The 19090-nt window shown below is 36.9% G+C and overlaps 1 protein-coding gene across 1 annotated transcript in view; it reads left to right on the top strand.

The window, feature by feature from the left end:
- Positions 1-2421: 2421 nt before the first annotated feature.
- The window catches only part of PRDM6 (PR/SET domain 6), a 152068-nt gene continuing 135399 nt past the window's right edge, over positions 2422-19090 (top strand). The window contains exons 1-2 of the mRNA XM_088475159.1: positions 2422-2618; positions 2964-3414. Coding sequence (XP_088331285.1) covers positions 2973-3414 — 442 coding nt within the window. The 5' untranslated portion in view covers positions 2422-2618; positions 2964-2972. The remainder of the gene's footprint in view (positions 2619-2963; positions 3415-19090) is intronic.

Below are 19090 nucleotides of genomic sequence, written 5' to 3' on the forward strand. Positions count from 1 at the left end.
ACACGTAACAGCTGTTTCTCCACCGGACAAGACAGCATAAATCAGGGGGTGGGTCACTGAGGATTGGTACAAATAGTGGGAGATGTCTGCAGCTATTATTCCTGTTATTCCTAAATTACATAAAAGGGAGAAGTAGCGATAATTATCGTGGAAAGCACAAGGTAAAAGAAACGACTGGGATGAAAGACTCCTAAACTTTTAAATATTACATAATTTAAGCCGTTAAAGCGGAAACAACAAACTGATGCCAATGAAGTTTCTGTAATGTAAATTAAAATTAAATTCATTGTGTCATCCCATTTCCATGACACCAAGTTATTTACCAACTACTGTGATATAAAGTTTAGTATTAAGCAAATTTAATATAAAAAGATCGATTAAAAAATGTAGTGATACAATATATAAAGTTACAAGATAGTAACATATTGTAACCAGGATCGGAAGGGTTAATCTGTCTCATTAAACTCAAATCTATATCAATGCTAATATAGAAATACACTAGACTATCTAATAAATGTATGTATTGATGGCCAGCATATTCTTTTGATCTGATTGATCCTGATTGCCATAATGATCAGGACTCTGCAGTGCTGAAAGCTGGGATTATTAGGGGACATTTTATTGCTGAGTGGATATATCAGATTTTCCTGTGATTGTACCTGATGCTGATGGAAGGGGCATATAAATGCTTTGGTACCTGACACTATCAAGTTGATCAAAAGTTATTAGGCTGCTTTTACTCCTACAAATCAGTCTTTTCCTGGCTGGCCGTGTTTTCTTTGGCCATAGGTGTTATCAATCTACACTGAGGATGACTAATTCCCCTGCCAGAAAGAACCCAGGACTGCTATGTCCTTATGTGTGCGGACATCACAGCAACACAACCCTTCCACATGCTGGGCTGCTCTCGGGGCTACTCAGGCTCTAGGTCTAGGGGGTCATGGTGTGGCTAATATCTTCAGAGCTGGGCAACTTCAAATAGGAGTCAAGGGAATTATACTACTGATATATTCTGGGCTGCCTACAGTATATCACAGGTTTTATTGGCACACAATTCTCCAATAAAACGCTTACATATACATGTATCCAAAATCAAATATATAATGTAACCCTTTATTTTATTTTTATTTATGTGTTATTAATGTTAGATACAATACCCACCTACTTAAAGCAGAAATTGCCATCTCAGATGCTGTGGAGCTGCAGGGCTCCCAATGCCAACAAGAATATGCTGGAACTTGTGGTTCCACAGTAGCTAATGATTAAGCCATCAAAAAAAGGATAACATTTCATTGCATTCATATGTAACATTCATATCACCATCGTAGTCGTGTTGAACGTATCTAGATAAACAAAATAATATATATATATATATATATATATATATATATACACACACACAAAAACATTTTAAACAGAAATTATTAAACTCATGTACTGTCTAGTAATATGTGAAATTGGTTTTATTGCAATTTTTCCAGGATTTGTTTCACTGTAAGTGTGTTCTAATTACTTGTTCAGCTCATATTCATAAGCCATATTTCACCGAGTACATATTGATGATAGGGAAGAGTGAATGGTCATATAAGATGTACTGTCTGCAATTTAGGTATATGCAACACTGTAACATAATCAGCAATCTCTAGATTTATAGAAATACCCCACAAATGACCTAGAACTTATTAACATACATCATGTCATTCATTCATTAACTAAAAGAAAAGGTTATTGTTTTTCATATCTGGTCTAGCGGAAATGAATAGATATAAATTATCTTTACGATTTTTCGTTTATTGTTAAATGTAAATATCACTTTTTTTAATCTATTCGCCTATGATAATTTTTTTAATGTAAATGATTATAAAATTAAAATGAAATGTAGCTCCGCAATCTATAATGAGAGAATAACTGATTTTCTCTATAGCAGTGGATTATGGTGATTATATATAATAAACACTGGTTGTCATTTATTGCTTAAACCTCTATAGAACATAAAAAACCTCAAGCTAATAAAATACATAACGATGCAGAAACACAGCTCTGTACAGTGAATATAGGTGTTTCTGCAGTTGATAATATTTAAATATGTTTGAATTCCTCAACGAACACATTACCAAAGCAAAATAAAAATAAAATATTTTGTATGTATCTGCGATCTTATGGGACAGATGATTCTCCTGACAATCTATATGGCTGAAATATAGCAGTGGCAGAAAAAAAGACACCTGGGCTGTGGTCTGCATGCATCAGCTGGAGCACAGAATGAAGGGTTAATACCCCCTCCCCAGCAGAACTCTCAGAGTGACACAGACACACGAGTGTTTGGTGCTGTGCAGCCCACGTGTGCTGCAGGAGTGGGGCCAGTGCCCAGCGCAGCTCCCTACCCAGCTCAGTGTGATCAGACCCTTCCCAGCACTCACACTGCTGCTCCCACACACAGCTCAGTGTGATCAGAGCCTGCACAGCACTCACATTGCTGCTCCCACACTCAGCTCAGTGTGATCAGAGCCTGCCCAGCACTCACACTGCTGCTCCCACACTCAGCTCTGGAGATCCCCGGCACAGACCTGGACTGGTTCACCCTCCTCGGAGAGGTTACTTGGAGGGATCACACCCAGGTGAGTGCTGGAGGTGGAAGGGACATTTGTGTATGTTGTGACAGTGCATGAAGTAAATCATAGTACATCTTGTGCACACACTCCTCCATAGCATTTATGTGTTTGTGTGTTATTGTAGTTTTATATGGGGTATTGGTAGCAACAACTTACAGAGAGAGATGCGAGTGCATGTACATAGTGATCAGATTGGTGCTGAGTGTGTATACATGACAGGTCATTGCTTGGAATGATGGTCACTGTGGAACACACTTTACAGAGTGTTGTCTGGTAGGTAGCATTGGGCTGGTGATGGGGATAACAGGGTGATGCCGGATGTCTCCTGTCTGACTGATGCTTTGTGTGCAGGTCCTGAGCATGCTGAAGCCAGGGGAGGCTGCTGGATCTGCCTTCCTGAAGGTGGACCCGGTATATCTGCAGCACTGGCAGCAGCTCTTCCCCCAGAGCCATGTGAAGGCTGGAGTCCTGAGTCATGTCACCCTCCCTGAGCCTCCAGCAGAAAACCTCCGCCTGCGGCCAGCCTCCCTGTCCTCCAGCTCATCCACCTCCTCCACTCCGACCTCTGCACCTCCTGCCCCTACTTCCCTGGCCGGGATCACCCCAATGCCCACTGTCATCGGGGCACTGCCCAGCAGAGAGGTCACAGGCCCACAGAGGAAAGAGCTGCTGGTCTCCAGTTGCCAAGAGGGGCCATCTGGCCGCTTCAAGTGCAGTCCTGAGGAGTTGGACTATTACCTGTATGGACAACAAAGGATGGAGATCATTCCACTCAGCAACCCCACCAGTGACCCCAACAACCGTATGTACCCCTTCAAACACCACACAGCACCACACACACACAGCACATCATAATATACCGTATAATATGTTACCAGGATAAAGATCACCATTCCCCTCGCCTGTCACCCCACAGGAGTCTGTATTATTGCATAAAGTGATTACATCCAAATACAGTAACTCTTAGACTTACTAACTAACTAACAACAAAGTGCAGAGAGCATGGTAAGGCACTTATATTCAATATTGATATAAAAAATGTAGTTTTAGATATATGGAGCCTTTTTAAACTACAGCCCAGTTTGAACACCGAATAAAATACAGGAACAGGGACGTGATTGCTGGTATATGTACACTAGTATGTGTGGTGTATGCTGCTTTGTGTATACAGCTACTGTATGTGTATACTGCTATGTGTATACAGCTACTATATGTGTATACTGCTATGTGTATACAGCTACTGTATGTGTATACAGTTACTGTATGTGTATACAGCTACTGTATGTGTATACTGCTATGTGTATACAGCTACTGTATGTGTATACTGCTATGTGTATACAGCTACTGTATGTGTATACAGCTACTATATGTGTATACTGCTATGTGTATACAGCTACTGTATGTGTATACTGCTATGTGTATACAGCTACTGTATGTGTATACAGTTACTGTATGTGTATACAGCTACTGTATGTGTATACTGCTATGTGTATACAGCTACTGTATGTGTATGCAGCTACTGTATGTATATACTGCTATGTGTAAACAGCTACTGTATGTATATACTGCAATGTGTAAGCAGCTACTGTATGTGTATACTGCTATGTGTATACAGCTACTGTATGTGTATACAGCTACTGTATGTGTATACTGCTATGTGTATACAGTTACTGTATGTGTATACTGGTATGTGTTTACTGGTGTGTATATACTAGTATGTATATAGTTTGTGTATAATGATGAGAATGGCCAAATATTCTCTGTAAAGCGCTGCGGTATATGTGTGCGCTATATAAGTAACTGGTAATAAATAAAGAAACTGCTATGTATATACTGGTATGTGTACACTGCTATGTGTATCATGGTATGTGTATACTGCTATGTGTAGGTTGGTGTGTGTATACTGGTATGTATATACTGGTATGTGTAGGTTGGTGTGTATATACTAGTATGTATATAATTTGTGTATACTGATGAGAATGGCCACATATTCTCTGTAAAGCGCTGCGGAATATATGTGTGCTTTATAAGTAATTGGTAATAAATAAATAATCTGCTATGTATATACTGGTATGTGTACACTGGTAAATGTATCATGGTATGTGTAGGTTGGTGTGTGTATACTGGAATGTATATACTGCTATGTGTATACTGGTGGATGTGTATATAATGGTAAGTGTATACTGGAATGTATATACTGTTGTGTGTATACTGCTAGGTCTATACTAGAAAGTGTATACTGCTATGTGTACACTGGTATGTATATACTGTTATGTGTATACTGCTATGTGTAGATTGGTATGTGTAGAACGGTATTTCTATACTGGTATGTATCCTGGTATATATATATATATATATATTGTACCCAAAAACATAGGCGGCACTCGGAGACTAGTGACGTAAAACCCTCAAAAGAGGGACTTTATTCAGTCAGACTGTCGACGTTTCGGGGTCTTCCACCCCTTCCTCAGGAAAACAAGATGTGTATACTACTACATGTATACTGGTAAGTGTATACTGCTATGTGTTTACTGGAGGGATGATTCCGTCAGTCTTATCTACTATTAGCTGACTATTCTACTACAAGCGTTACCAGGTGCAACATTTTGAATACAAATGAATTAGGAAACGTCTACAACATGCAGAAAATATTGTTTAATAATCACGGAAAATAGAATATGTACAATCTGCAACACAGTTACCACCATCAGAAAACACTGAGATACATTATATAAACTTCTAGCCATAGAAATATAGTAACCGCTGTTAGCACATTGCAATAAGTAAACTTGTGCTTTTTATTTGAGAACACCTTCATATATGAAAGTATTTGTTTTACTAACAGGAGACACATTTTATATGCTTTATATATTGCTAAATATTTTATTTATTTCTAATAACCTCTTCTTTTTTAACATGTAAGGACTGGGGTTATTTGCTATCAGCAATCAGCCATTTAACTTCACTATGATTTTTATGGTATTTTGCTTCTACATGAAGTATAGATTATCACCGTTATAGACACATTATTCATACAAGCGTTCAGATTATTCATACAAGCGTTCAGATAATACGTACGGACTGCCAGAAGACACATTCGTGTACTGAACAACATTTGATATGTTCTATTGTGGTGCGACATATAAAAATATACAGTAAATGTGATAAATATATTACATAACGGACTCCGCAATCACTGACACTTTCATACAATGCTGCAATGCTTCATTCTGCATTTACTAAGGGTCTGAGGATGGTGTCACGAAAAGTTTTAAAAGTTATATATATATACATATATATTATTATATATAAGTGACCCTATATATATATTATATATATAAACAAGTATATATCTAACTTTTAAAACTTTCTTATATATAAGTGACTATATATATATATATATATATATATATATATATATATATACAGATATACATACAATTATCACGTCGCTTTGTTACGCTTGTTGTGCGGCGGTTGTATATACCATGAAAGACAATCACCCCAACCTGTAGGCACGTTAAATGATAGGGAGACGACTGCTCATTATTTTAATACCAAGCCATATTATTGCTTTATCAATGCATAAGATACTGAGTTATTAGTGTAAATACATTGGAATATTATAGTGGCCCTATAGGTCTGCACGAATAAAAGACAAGTAAATGGAATTATATATTTCCTATAATAACTGTCAACGATCGATGAATTTCTACCTTTAATAGCTTCAGCTGATATAATATATTTATATTACATTATTTTGTAAAACGACTGAATAAATGATACAATATTTATAGGTGCAGGACAAAATTAAAGTACAGAAGGATAATAAAGAAACGGGAACTCACATATAATTTCAAACTTGTGTTGTATGCACCTCGGCGGGACATATCATACTACAAGAACCCGTGGCTTAGGAGACATACCATACCTTTCCAAACAATGGGTGAAACTTGCTTCAACTTTAGCAAAGTTATTCCAACTTTATTTAATGGAAGCAGTAAATATGTACAAAATGCCCTTTGTCTCCCCTAGCTACTATCCGCTGCCCAATAAACAAAAGTTACCTTTATAGTTACAGTATGAATGATGTTATCTGCTAGTATACAGGCTACCCACATGTTACCTGCCTGGGCACAAGTACAGAAATTTGGGGAATAACCTGGAGTAAATGTCACTATAAGAATGAAGCTAGACCAGAAGCTGCAGTACTGTCCTCAGCCTCTCCGGTCATTCAAATAGTGACCAGACACCTGCAAAGTAAGTGTGTCACTATATATATATATATATACACACATGTATATATATATATATATATATATATATATATATATATATATTTTAGCTTTTTTTCTATGAGACGTGTTAATCAATTGTGCCCATTACTGTGTGCATTGTTTTTACTTTGCATAAAAGTGTGATGCACTTAAGGGTCTCGTTAATTGCAAATAAAACACAATCATTGTTATTACATGCAATGTAGAATGCATTCCTTATACTGCTACCAATTTAAAATTATTTTAAAAATATATATTTAATGGTTAAAGAAATAAAAATAACATCAACCCTGAATGATATTATGAAAACACAGCAGAACATCATTACAATAGGTCTCACTCCCTGTAGTTGATGCAGAGACACTGGCTGTCCCTATATTAGTGTAATGGGACTAGTTCCCTAGCAATGCAATCACAGGTTACGATGCACACAGAAAAGGTGACGGCATCCCCGTGCACCCATCATATACAGTATATATGCGGGATAGTGAATCTCTGTATGTATACATCTCTTTAGCTTTCCCCATAAACACCCTCCTCTGAGGTGCAGACACTGTTGACAATATACAGTAGATGGAACCATCCTGAACATGTAATTTGCAGCATGTTTCCCGACTGTACAATTAGCGCATTTATATCAAGGCTTTTGGATGAGGCATTTGGTGCTGCCAAGGTGGCACTGGGTATATGGCTATTCACCAGCCCATTGCCACTGGCTCTCCCATCCTCTCCCCCTCCCATGTACACAGAATATGCAGTCATATATTAGATTGAGGTTAGAAAAGGTGGTGGCTGTTTATTTAGGGTGATAAAATGGTCCATCAGCAGTAATCTCCATCGATATATGCCACAAGGAGATGAAGGATGAGGGGACAAGCCACAATTAATTGCCCTATAGTTTTGTAGGAGAGAGTGGAGCCAGCACAGAGACAGCATCGATCCCAGCTCCCAGCTCCTATTCATCATCTGTACATTGTATATGGGGGTCTCTCTGGGGCAGGGGTGCTGGGTTTATACACACAATATTCTCCTTTCAACCTTCTCTCACCGACAACAAACATTTAATTCACTAATCCAATCAATTCTAAGGGAATATATCAACACATCTGCTGTAAAAACGTATTGTATTTTCCTGACCAGTGGAAACAGAAGTGACAGAAAAAGTATCTAATGAAAAGGTAAAATAGGATCCTTAATGCCCCACTAAAGCTAAAATAAATGTAGCTCCAAGCTGTAAACACATACACATATAATACTGAGATATCAAATGTGTGGCACTGTATGTAACACTACTATCTACAACACTGCAAGATATTATCCTCTTTTATCAGCCATATTAGGCTCAATATTGACAGGAAGTCTAATGTGCATTAAGAAACGTTTTCCTCCTCTAAATAATTATGTAAAATAGCTTTAATGCTGATAAAAACATTTTTTTTTAGTGAATTATTTTGGTAGCTCATTTACATAAAGCAATTAGCATGATATTTTCACTAACCATCTAAAACATATATTTGAAGCAGGTGATAAGATAATATAGATATACATTTTTGTAGGGCTTCAAAACATTTGGATACTGTGTTATTGTAGAAATATTACACCAGGCCACACAGTTACTTTATGACTGTATTGTTCAAATATTTAGTAATGTCTGTGTAAACTAACCGGATATAATTTTACAAGTAAAGTGCAGTTGTTTTCTTTACAGGGGGGCAACCACTGTAATTTAGTGGAAAGTTTAAAACCTGTCAGGATTGTAGGTATGTTTCAGTCTATATACTGAAAGTTTTTCAGTTTAGCAAGAAACTTTTTACCATTTTCACCTCAATCCAGTTAGGGTTCTGTGTGTATTTATTGGTTGAATAATGGTAAAAAGCGAGGTGTTGTCATGTCAAGGTAATTTGTAGCTTTAGTAAATCACCCCATAAGATCGTACGAATATGATAACATATACAGTGATTTAATTGAGGGAATGAAACAGCATAGCTGCATTTGTTAAAAGATTTGGGGATTTACTATAGGAATCACATTTATAACAATGCTTATGGCAAGTTTGTGTGTGCATGTTTAAAAATTGATTTGCCTTATAATTGTGTTGTGGCACATGTTTAACATGCATTTATATTTCTAATTTATTATTATTTATTTATTTAAATAATGCCACATTATCATGCAGTGCTGCACAGTGAATATTTAATTATCTGTATCTGCCCCATTGGGACGTACAGCCTAAATTCCCCCTACAAACAACAAAAAAAATTAATGTTCACCTTTGTCTACAGTCAATTAGCCTATGTATGTTTTTGGACTGTGAGGGTTAAACTAGTGCGCCTAGGGAAAACCTATGCAAACACAGTGAGAACATACAAATTGCACACAGATAGGGCTCTGGTGCATGCTCATATAGGTACCCACACCCACTAGTATGTCAGCTATATACATATCTAAATATTTTTCCTGAATTAATATCTGTGTAACCCTTATGCAATTAGAATTATACATTAGATATTGAAGCTCTCAAAACCTCTGATAGTTTGCCTTGCAATATACAGTTGATATGTAATAGATATTTTATAACATCTATAGTGATAATATAAGATGTGAAAAACATATTTTAAATCTCAGTATTTCATTCAAGACAGTTGTGAAATTGAATTCCCTGTAGACACTGGGCCCTGAGATAACCAGATGAGCCAGACCATCTTTTGGAGGGCAGGAGGGCTGAGTCAGGAAAGGCTGACCCCTGATTGGCAGATCTGTGTTCACATTCAACCACCAGATTAATTTGGAAATTTCTTCCTAAACTAATTGACAGGTTGAATTCACACACAGATAAACCTGATTAGACTGTATTTCTGCACCAAATCACCTAGGTATAAATATGCACATACTGTCTCTGGTATTAAAGAACATGTACTTCTTGCGGCCAATGTATTTCACCTGACTAGGTAAACGTGCAGATACAAGCCAGGATAAAATGTATTATATATGTCACCTCACTAGTTGTGCTATCTTTAAGTTTCACAGAGCAAAAGTGGACTGATCCTTTCTCATAAATTGTTATAGTACATTCGGACTGACTTTCTTTAGAATTTACCATGCGTTCCTTAGAGTCCCTTTATTCAATTGAATTTAATTATTTAAAAAAATCCCTAAGCACATATTTGTTTTAGGGACATGTGTTGAAAATGAGGACTGCATCATTGTACTTACTCCTGAAGGCAGTGAAGGGCAGAGTGCTTTTTTAATAGCAGAAGGATACAACAGTCTGTGTGTAACATTAATGTCTTTATTTGTTACCAATCCAATGTGCAGTAGGTTTGGTGGCAATGCATGACATATATGTTTAATTAATCTATATTTTAGAAAGTGCCAAGAACGTAGATATGCCAAAACTATAAAGGAAATGTTATTTTAGTTAAGTGTACCTGGATAATATCAAATAAAATAAAGTCTAAAGGCACTGGTCAGGATATTTCTAGTCCCAGAGAGAGAGCTCCTGCAGTTAATTCTGGTGACAGAATTGGGTTATAATTGTAATCCCCAATTAGTGACTAGCAATTTTGCTGAATCAAATAGAACATATAGATTCCCATTGAGCTCCAACCCTGATATGTGCTCCTGCTATAACTCTTTTACAGTAAACAATTATTAAAAGGCTTGCATAGAGAAAGAGAGATCAGGTATAGGACAAATACATAAATGGAAATCAGATTACAGAGATTATTTAGCAGATGTATAATGTATTTGCTACCATATAATTGTTCTTTCTGAAGACGTCATGATAGTTTTATTTCAAAATTCCCACCCATATAATAATTACACTTAGTGATGTCTTTCATGTATTATTATAACATATCAATTACTGTAGATTATCCGGATTTAAGCCGTCATCCTTAAACTGCATGCATGATCTAATAATCCTTGCAATGTGGCCATGAACCTTTATATGAGTAATATATTTTGCTAGTGGGTACATTATACTGTTTGTCTCAGGACATTTGGCCAGCTGTATGGTGATTGTGCTGCAGAATGTACTGAGTTCTGGAGAAAGCTGAGGTGTGAATATAATTTAGTGCAAAACGCTGGCTAACTTTCCTCTCATCATCAATGCTGGAATGACATCTGTAGTGTGAAGGCCACCAACTGCACATATATATTTTATTGTACATATACTCAGATATATATACGTGTGTATATATATATATATATATATATTACTGGTACTTATTTTGTATAAGGCAATTTGCATTACACTGTTTACTGTTTGTAAATGTGACAATGTTCATTTGGTACTGTACACTTTTGTTGGGCTCTGATTTAGAAGAAATACTGGAAACCACTTATGATGTGATAAAGGGAGATACTAGGTTAAATCAAAGACAACAGGAATCAATTGCTTTGTGCATCACAGAACATTAACTCAGTCATTGCTCGGGCAAACTGCTTCTTAATAAGCCACTCATTGCCAGAGAGAACTACTTTATAACCCCATTCACTGATTTTGCATTATTCTATATACTGTCAAAAGACAGTCATATACTAACCTAGTTAGTGTGAGCGAACCTGTGCTAATAATAATATTAGTACTAATAATAATAATAATAATAATAATAAATGAACAATGAGTCGACAATCCACAGTGACAGAATTGTTGGGTATATAACAAGGGCTACCTTGGCACAATTCTGATACATCCGGTGCTATAGAATTCTTAAGTCTCCTGTCTGTTATAGTCAGTGTTTTGTAAAGTTCTTCCCTTATAGAACTTTCCTTATAGAACTTTACAAAGCACTGACTATTATATATCTATTTGAGGTAGGGAATGCCTCTACACTGTCCCTAAGGCAGCCTCATGCTCCATAACAACCAGCACCTTCAGTATCATTCTGCCTGTATTTAGCTTTATTGCTAGTATGCCAACGTCTACGCTCATTTTCAGCAATCATTGCACTAATATAGAACCCCTATATGAATCAGTGCTTTTGTTAAATTCTGAAAGCTCAATTTATTATTGAGATACTTGTCTTTATCTCTTTCACCCATTTAAATTAATCAAATAGGTATATTTAATAATAATAATAATAATAATAATAATAATAATAATAATAATAACATGACCATTGTGTCTGAGCCTTGGACCCCTGTGACCTCACAAGTGAGCATTTTTAAGCAGTTTGAAGCAGCATTACTACATTATTACAGTAGTTCATGTACATTTTAGCTTTTTTGCTTGTTTTTATTCAAAACCCATAATATTTTTGGTTATCTGCATGTTAGTCAGAAGCCAGCTGGTGTGGATGGTTAGGTATAAATTAGTGGGCAGATAACTCATTAAGTGCAAATAGATTGAACAGGATATTATTAAATACAATACATTGAGTTTGTATGGGATAATAAATAGCTGTTTATAAGGTGCTTGGAACGTGCTACCTGATGGTCTTTTCAGTGCAGGGTAATAGCAATAGGATCCACATGTAAAAACATTAGTTTTTCATACACTATTTTCTTCTTAAATTGTTATTTGCAATGTGATATAGTATCTACTTATGTAATATTAATTAAATTCAGGTAGCATATTACTGAAGTATGATTAATTTAGTTCTGTCTGGTAAAATGAAGGAAATATTTCTTATTTTGCTCGACATGCTTATAAATGTCACTAAACCTAACAGATAAATTGAGCCAATATGAAAAGAAGTCTTGTATTGTTTACAAATGTATATCTGAACATGTGATAGAGTTCAAACTGTTATCCAAGTTTTAGTTTCTGTCCTGACGTAATGACAGGCAGGAAATCTTATGTGCATAGGAAAGAAAGTGTCACTTTTCATCTCAATGTTATGTCAATTATTCAAATATCTATAGTCCTCATATTTTCCCTACATGGGCTGTGTAGCCCCTGGTTCTCAATATAGGATACTGAGCCAAAATGTTCAATTTAGTTTTACAACGTACCATGTAATACATGCATAACCCACTACCGCTATCTACGTATCCAACATAACTATTCCAAACTGTACTGACGGATATATTTCTGAAATGCATTAAATATTCTGTAAGGATTATTTGATTGCTGCAATAAAACTGTTACTGTAGGGTTGTAAATATTAATTGCATTATTTCATTAATTTTAGTGAGTGGATAGTAAACTACAGATTATATGTGTTACATATTTACATTTTTTTCAAATAACATCTGTCTGTTTTGTATTTATGTTACGGGAAATATCTCTTATAGTTCCATATCTCATGTAGAGCTTCCTGTACTGTGGCCAATGTAATGCTCACAGATAATAATTCAATGGATTATAGTTATAAAGAAAAATAGGCCTGTAACGTGGAATTTAGAAGCCTAAGTGCTTTTCTTATAATAAATCCACATGCACATTAAAAGTAATAAGCGCTAACTTCAATACCTTTGTCCATGGCAAAGAGTAGAGTTTATATCTACAAGGGTTATCCCAACAAGCTCCTCGCCTCAGGGCACACATGTGGGGAAACTGCTCTTGAATCAGCACTCTATATTTGCCCTTCAGGATGACTTGTCCAAAAGTAAACAGGAAAATAGATGCCCAACCTGAATAGCAATACAGTAAAGCAGAATTGGATTTACATATGTGTATCTCTAACCTACCTCCACTATTCATTCAGTTTTCCTAACTTAGTAATTTAAAAAAAAATTAATGTGTCAAATCCACACAATGTAGTCAGCCATTTTTTGTTCTAAACAAATGTTATGACTATTATCTGCATTATTTATACCAGCCCTGTCCTTAGTGTGGTAGATCCATTGGCAGTCTAACGGATTTCTGCATACACACACCTCTGAATAGCCCACAACTCTGTATGGGGTCTATGTGCTAAGTCTTGGAGAAAGATTAAGTGGACATAGATAAAGTACCAGCCAATCAGCTCCTAACTATAATTTTTAAAACACAGCAAGTAAAGGGACAGTTAAGAGCTGATTGGTTGGTACCTTATCTCCATCCACCTTATCACTCTCCAATGCTTAGTACATAGATTCCCGTATGCCTACACATTCCCACGGTACACTTATCTTACATGCGAGCTAACCGAGATCTGCATGAATCACCTTTAAGTTACCTATTCAGGGTACGACGCATGCGCAGTTAGTTTTAAATTAAGAGATCCATCTGCATTTGGAAATGTATGCAACTCTATATAAAAACCAATGTGTGTATAGGAACTTTAGCCTCGTTGTGTCACTAATACTCAGTGAACTGTCAGGCTGCATTTTCATTAGGATTGTTTAAATGCACAAAATGGCCGCCTCTATGTGTATTGATGAAAAAAGTCTGAATATTGTAAATAGCATAATAAATCCTAATTATAAGAGCACAGTTGTGCCTGTATATGAAGGTTAGATCTAGAAAAATTGTATTCAACCATGTTCATTTTGCATGGGGGCCATGGAGATTTTTAAGGCAAAATCATGATAAATGTTAAAGCTGAAATGCAAATGGAGAACCATCTGTGGATGCTGTATGCCAAAGAGATGACTAAAATAATTTGATATTTTGGAATATTTTAAAGTTGGAACGGTTTGGAAAGATTATCATTAGAATGCTATTATTTGGGAGTAGTATCTCTGGGAGATGTTTTATTGGTTTACATTTTTTTTTTAAATCTGCCCCATTGTAAAGATGAAGAATTTTGTAATGTTGGCATGTCAGCTAGAGGTCTCTTATGGGTGTACTGTCAGTGGCTTCCCAAGTCTGGGACAATATGGCTGACTATCTCCATTTACAGTTTATTATCTGTGAGGAGGAGATAAATTGATCATATTTGCAGGGTACACGGGGGCTGGATAGTGTCTTTGGATTACAGAGGCATCATCTATATTATTAGCATGCATTAAAAACTTTAATCCATGCAGTACAGATGTATTGATCAGTGCATAAAACAGCAGCTGCCAGTTTCTGCTAGGCCTTGGTGTTATAAAAATCTCATTGTGGATGTTGTCATATTTTAATAAAATGCCTCTTATGAAGCCAAAGGAATACAAGGGAACAATGGGATAAAACAGCGGGGGCAGAATGTGTGGGTCCTATAATGAAATTGTAGTTAGACTTTGATGTTATATTTTTTGTAAAATGAACTTTATTGGAGTATTGTACAGATATTAAGTATCAAAATCAAGACAATGGTTACAAACGAGACAAAGTTTGTAGCATAAAAAGCGATACAGTGATATACAATTGAATTTTCACTGTCGATATTAATAACCCCCCCCCCCCCCCCTCCAACAGTAGTAGTGTCTGGTGTATAACAATTCTGTGAGAAACCTGTTTTATAATAACTTCCCCCAATAACTGTTGCTATGATGAGACCTGGTGAAGATGGGACTGTTTGGCGCTGTTGAAGGATGTACAAAATGGTGGACAGAGAGGTGAATGTGTACATTCAGATTCCAGTCACCTGAAGGTTCCAAGGTGGCCAGAATTGGCAAAGTGCAGGTGGTGAGGGGGCTGCAGTCCACTGATCAAATGAGAAGATGTGTAAGAGGGAGAAGGGTGGAGAGAGAGGGAAAAGGGAACAATTACTGGGAGATTATGGGAAGAAGGGGGTATGTGGGCTGCAAACTGGAGGACAGGGAGTGATATGGGACATACTAAAAGCAAATGAGTGTCATGAAGAACCAATATAAATAGGGGTGATGTAGAGTACTAAGGGTATTATGAGGGTCTTATAGTGGAGATATGATGAAGGGCTCAGTAAAGACTGGTGGTAGAGAGTGATAGGATATGAATGAAGGGCAGACTGGGGCCCAGGGAGTAATAGAGATGTGGTGTGGATATGTTGGGTGGCTCAGCACAGACTGAAGGACAGATATGGATCTGTAAAAAGGCACAGGGGTGGTAGGGGTCAAAGGTAGCAATGGGGCTTATGATGTGGCTATGATGAGGGGATAAGTAGAGACTGGGAGCAACATGTGACAGAATCTGATGGAGGACACTAGGTAGACTATAGTCCTAAGAGTAATATGCTTGTGATGGGGTATGTACCTTAGTAAATACTTAGCAAATCCTGTGGACAGAGAGTTAAGGGGACTGATGAAAGATGCAGGGTTATTCCAGTAAGTAATAGGGGTGTGGTGAGGGTAAGATGAAGGCTCGGTACAGACTGAGGGCAGCGAGTGGTGGGATCCAATGAAGGGGAAAAACTAATGGTCCAGGAGTAATGAGAGTAAAGTGGGGTTATGGTGAGGGGCTCAGTATATCCAACCCATTCAGTCCCCACAACCACTCCACAGTCACAACATTCATCACACTCAGTCCCCTGATACTATCAGTCAATACTCACATCTTATCTGCCATTCTGTTTTTTCTCTATCTACCCAGCCCACACATCTTACTGCATCTTGAAGTCACCCCTTATATCCCTCATCCCCCATACACACATAATCTCCCAATCTTCCTCAACTTCTCATATTCTAGTAATTTCCAGCGACCCACTCATGCCCCACTTCCCACTCATTTCTCATCTACCGGTCTGTCCCTACAATCCGGTGTCACCCCATCATACTCGATTTCCACATCCCAGCTGCACATTCCAACACACACCCTGCATCCATACAATACACTTACCTCTCTGGCATCGGCACCACAAAATCACCCAGAATATGGAGCATCCGCCATTTTCCTGAACATCTGCACATGTGCAGTAGACCCCGTACCAATGAGAAGGTGGGGGGCACAGAAACTGCACACAGGCCCCCTCCTCTCTTAAGTCGCCCCCTTGATTCTAAGACCCTCCATTGCATAGACTGCATGTGTTTGTGTGAATGAGCAGCTCCACTTGTTTGTAAATGACAGAAATCTCACCCCATTATAGCGCCACAGTATGTGATGACATCCCATGTCTATCTATTTGCTCTTCCCTCCTATAGATCATATGCTCATTTATAAATCTTTGCATGGATACATCACTTACTTGACATGACAGATTTGTTCTTATCTCCACCAAAAGGACAAGAAGTTTTAGTTTGCCTGATAATTTCCTTGTGAATATTAACATTTTGTTCCCAACATTTGAAATAACGTTGCTGCTACCTGCAAACACAAAGGCAGCAATGGAGCCAGGAGAGCTAGCAATGGCCTGAGCCCACAAAGAGGCAAAAAGGGTCAACTTACAATAAACAAAGAAGGAGTGAAGCATAGAGGAGCGGGATGGCTTTGCACAAATTGGGGCACAGCTTATATTTCCTGATTTTACTGGTCTAAATGTTGAAAGGCATGATAATGTTCTAACCATTGTTGTTGAAAAATAAATTATACTGTTTATATTAAAATGTAAGTGTTTGGAACTAGGTGCTTTCGAAATATAATAAAATGCTAAATATGATTCGTTTATTAACTGGTAGTGAGTAACTAATACAATAGTTTTCCCAACAGAGAATCATCATGGTGACGTACCTTAAACAGCATAGATGCCCATGTTTAATTCTACAGCCAATTAGCGTTAATAGTCCTTTTTATAGTGGTTACTCAGTTACATTGATAATATACTTACTTAGGCTTAATATAGTTTTTGAGAAAACAAAGGGGTGGGAGAACAGAAGTGGCGCTACTGAAAGACTTCAGCCTATCCACACCTGAATGTCCTATCCCTCTAGGTCTAGCAGAAAGTCATACAAAAATACAATAGGTGTGAACAAATGGTGCTATCTTTTGTGTAACAAGGGAAGTGTTCAAGGAAAAAATACTTATCTCCTGTTGTTTATGGATAGTATTATATCCTTGTGTTGTGGGTGTTCTAGTCGGTGTCTTTCTTTAGTTTCCTCCAAATTGGGTTGTTCGTACATAAAAAATAGACATAATACAAGAGTATTGTTTTTCAAGATCAAATCTCTTATTCTTATTTTCAAAGATATAAAATGATAGTCAAAGGGAGATTTCAATCCTTTAGTCCCCTTGAGATGTAAATATATTCTATATGGGTATACGTTAAACTCTTCAAGGGAGGTGAGTAATTTCTTTATTCCCCTATAATTGATGGGGGACGCACCTAACTCACGTATAATAGGTGCACTCTAAACTCGTAGCGGTATCTTTAAGTGGAAAAGTACTGGTTTATACCCCACGAAATCCTTCAGATGTACGCACAAGCATATATCTTGTTCTATATAGACCCAGTTCTTCACCTGAGTTTGATACACATAAAATAAAGAAACCTTTACAAGTTTCCGCTTGCACCGCATGTGTGTAAATTTGGTGCGTTATTTTGACATCTGGAGGATTTTGTGGGGTATAAACCAGTACTTTTCCACTTAAAGATACCTCTACGAGTTTAGAGTGCACCTTTTATACATGAGTTAGGTGTGTTCCCCATCAATTATAGGGGAAAAAAGAAATTACTCACCTCCCTTGAAGAGTTTAACATATACACATATAGAATATATTTACATCTCAAGGGGATTAAAGGATTGAAATCTCCCTTTGACTATCATTTTGCATCTTTGAAAATAAGAATAAGAGATTTGCAGGGGTATTCAATATGGGAGCGAAAACATAGTTTTTGCGTTAATATCGGAGGTATTACGTCATTATCGCAGGTTTTACTTTTACACCGTATTCAATTTCAAAGAGTTATCGCAGTTTTGAAAAGTCTTTGATAAAAAACGGGGATAACTTTTCACCATTAAATAGGTGTCGAAAAAAAGTGCAGAATTGGGGTTTAGAGGTGCAGGCTTTAAAAAAATAGCCTGCACCCCTGGGAATGACATTTAAAAAAGAACTGTGTCAAAAAAAGTTTTTTAAAAAAATAGGGACACCCCAAAAAATGAATTTAAAAATTGGGGTGAAAAAAAAAAATGGGAAAAAATTATTTAACAATAGGGAAATAGGTTCAGGGCTATTCTGCAAGTATGCGGCAGGTGTTTTGAAGAATAGAATTATAGCGGCAGGTGCACAAATGCAGAATTTTTAAAACTTACTTTAGGGACATCAAAATATGCTAGTACCCATTTTCATGTACCCCAAATTTGATGGGACCACTTAAAAAAATGAAAAAAATAACCTAAGTGCTCTTCTGCATCACTTATTCAATGTCGGGAAAAATCCCCGACTTTCAATTAAAGGCTAAAACGGTGGTACCCATAGTGTTCCCCCATGTTTTTACAACTTTAGGGGGGTCTTACAATTTTTTTAAGGAAAAATTCGTAACTTTACGCAAATCC

The sequence above is a fragment of the Taudactylus pleione genome, unplaced genomic scaffold (genome assembly GCF_031769625.1).
Source record: "Taudactylus pleione unplaced genomic scaffold, aTauple2 ptg000162l, whole genome shotgun sequence".
In the NCBI taxonomy this organism is placed as follows: domain Eukaryota; kingdom Metazoa; phylum Chordata; class Amphibia; order Anura; family Myobatrachidae; genus Taudactylus; species Taudactylus pleione.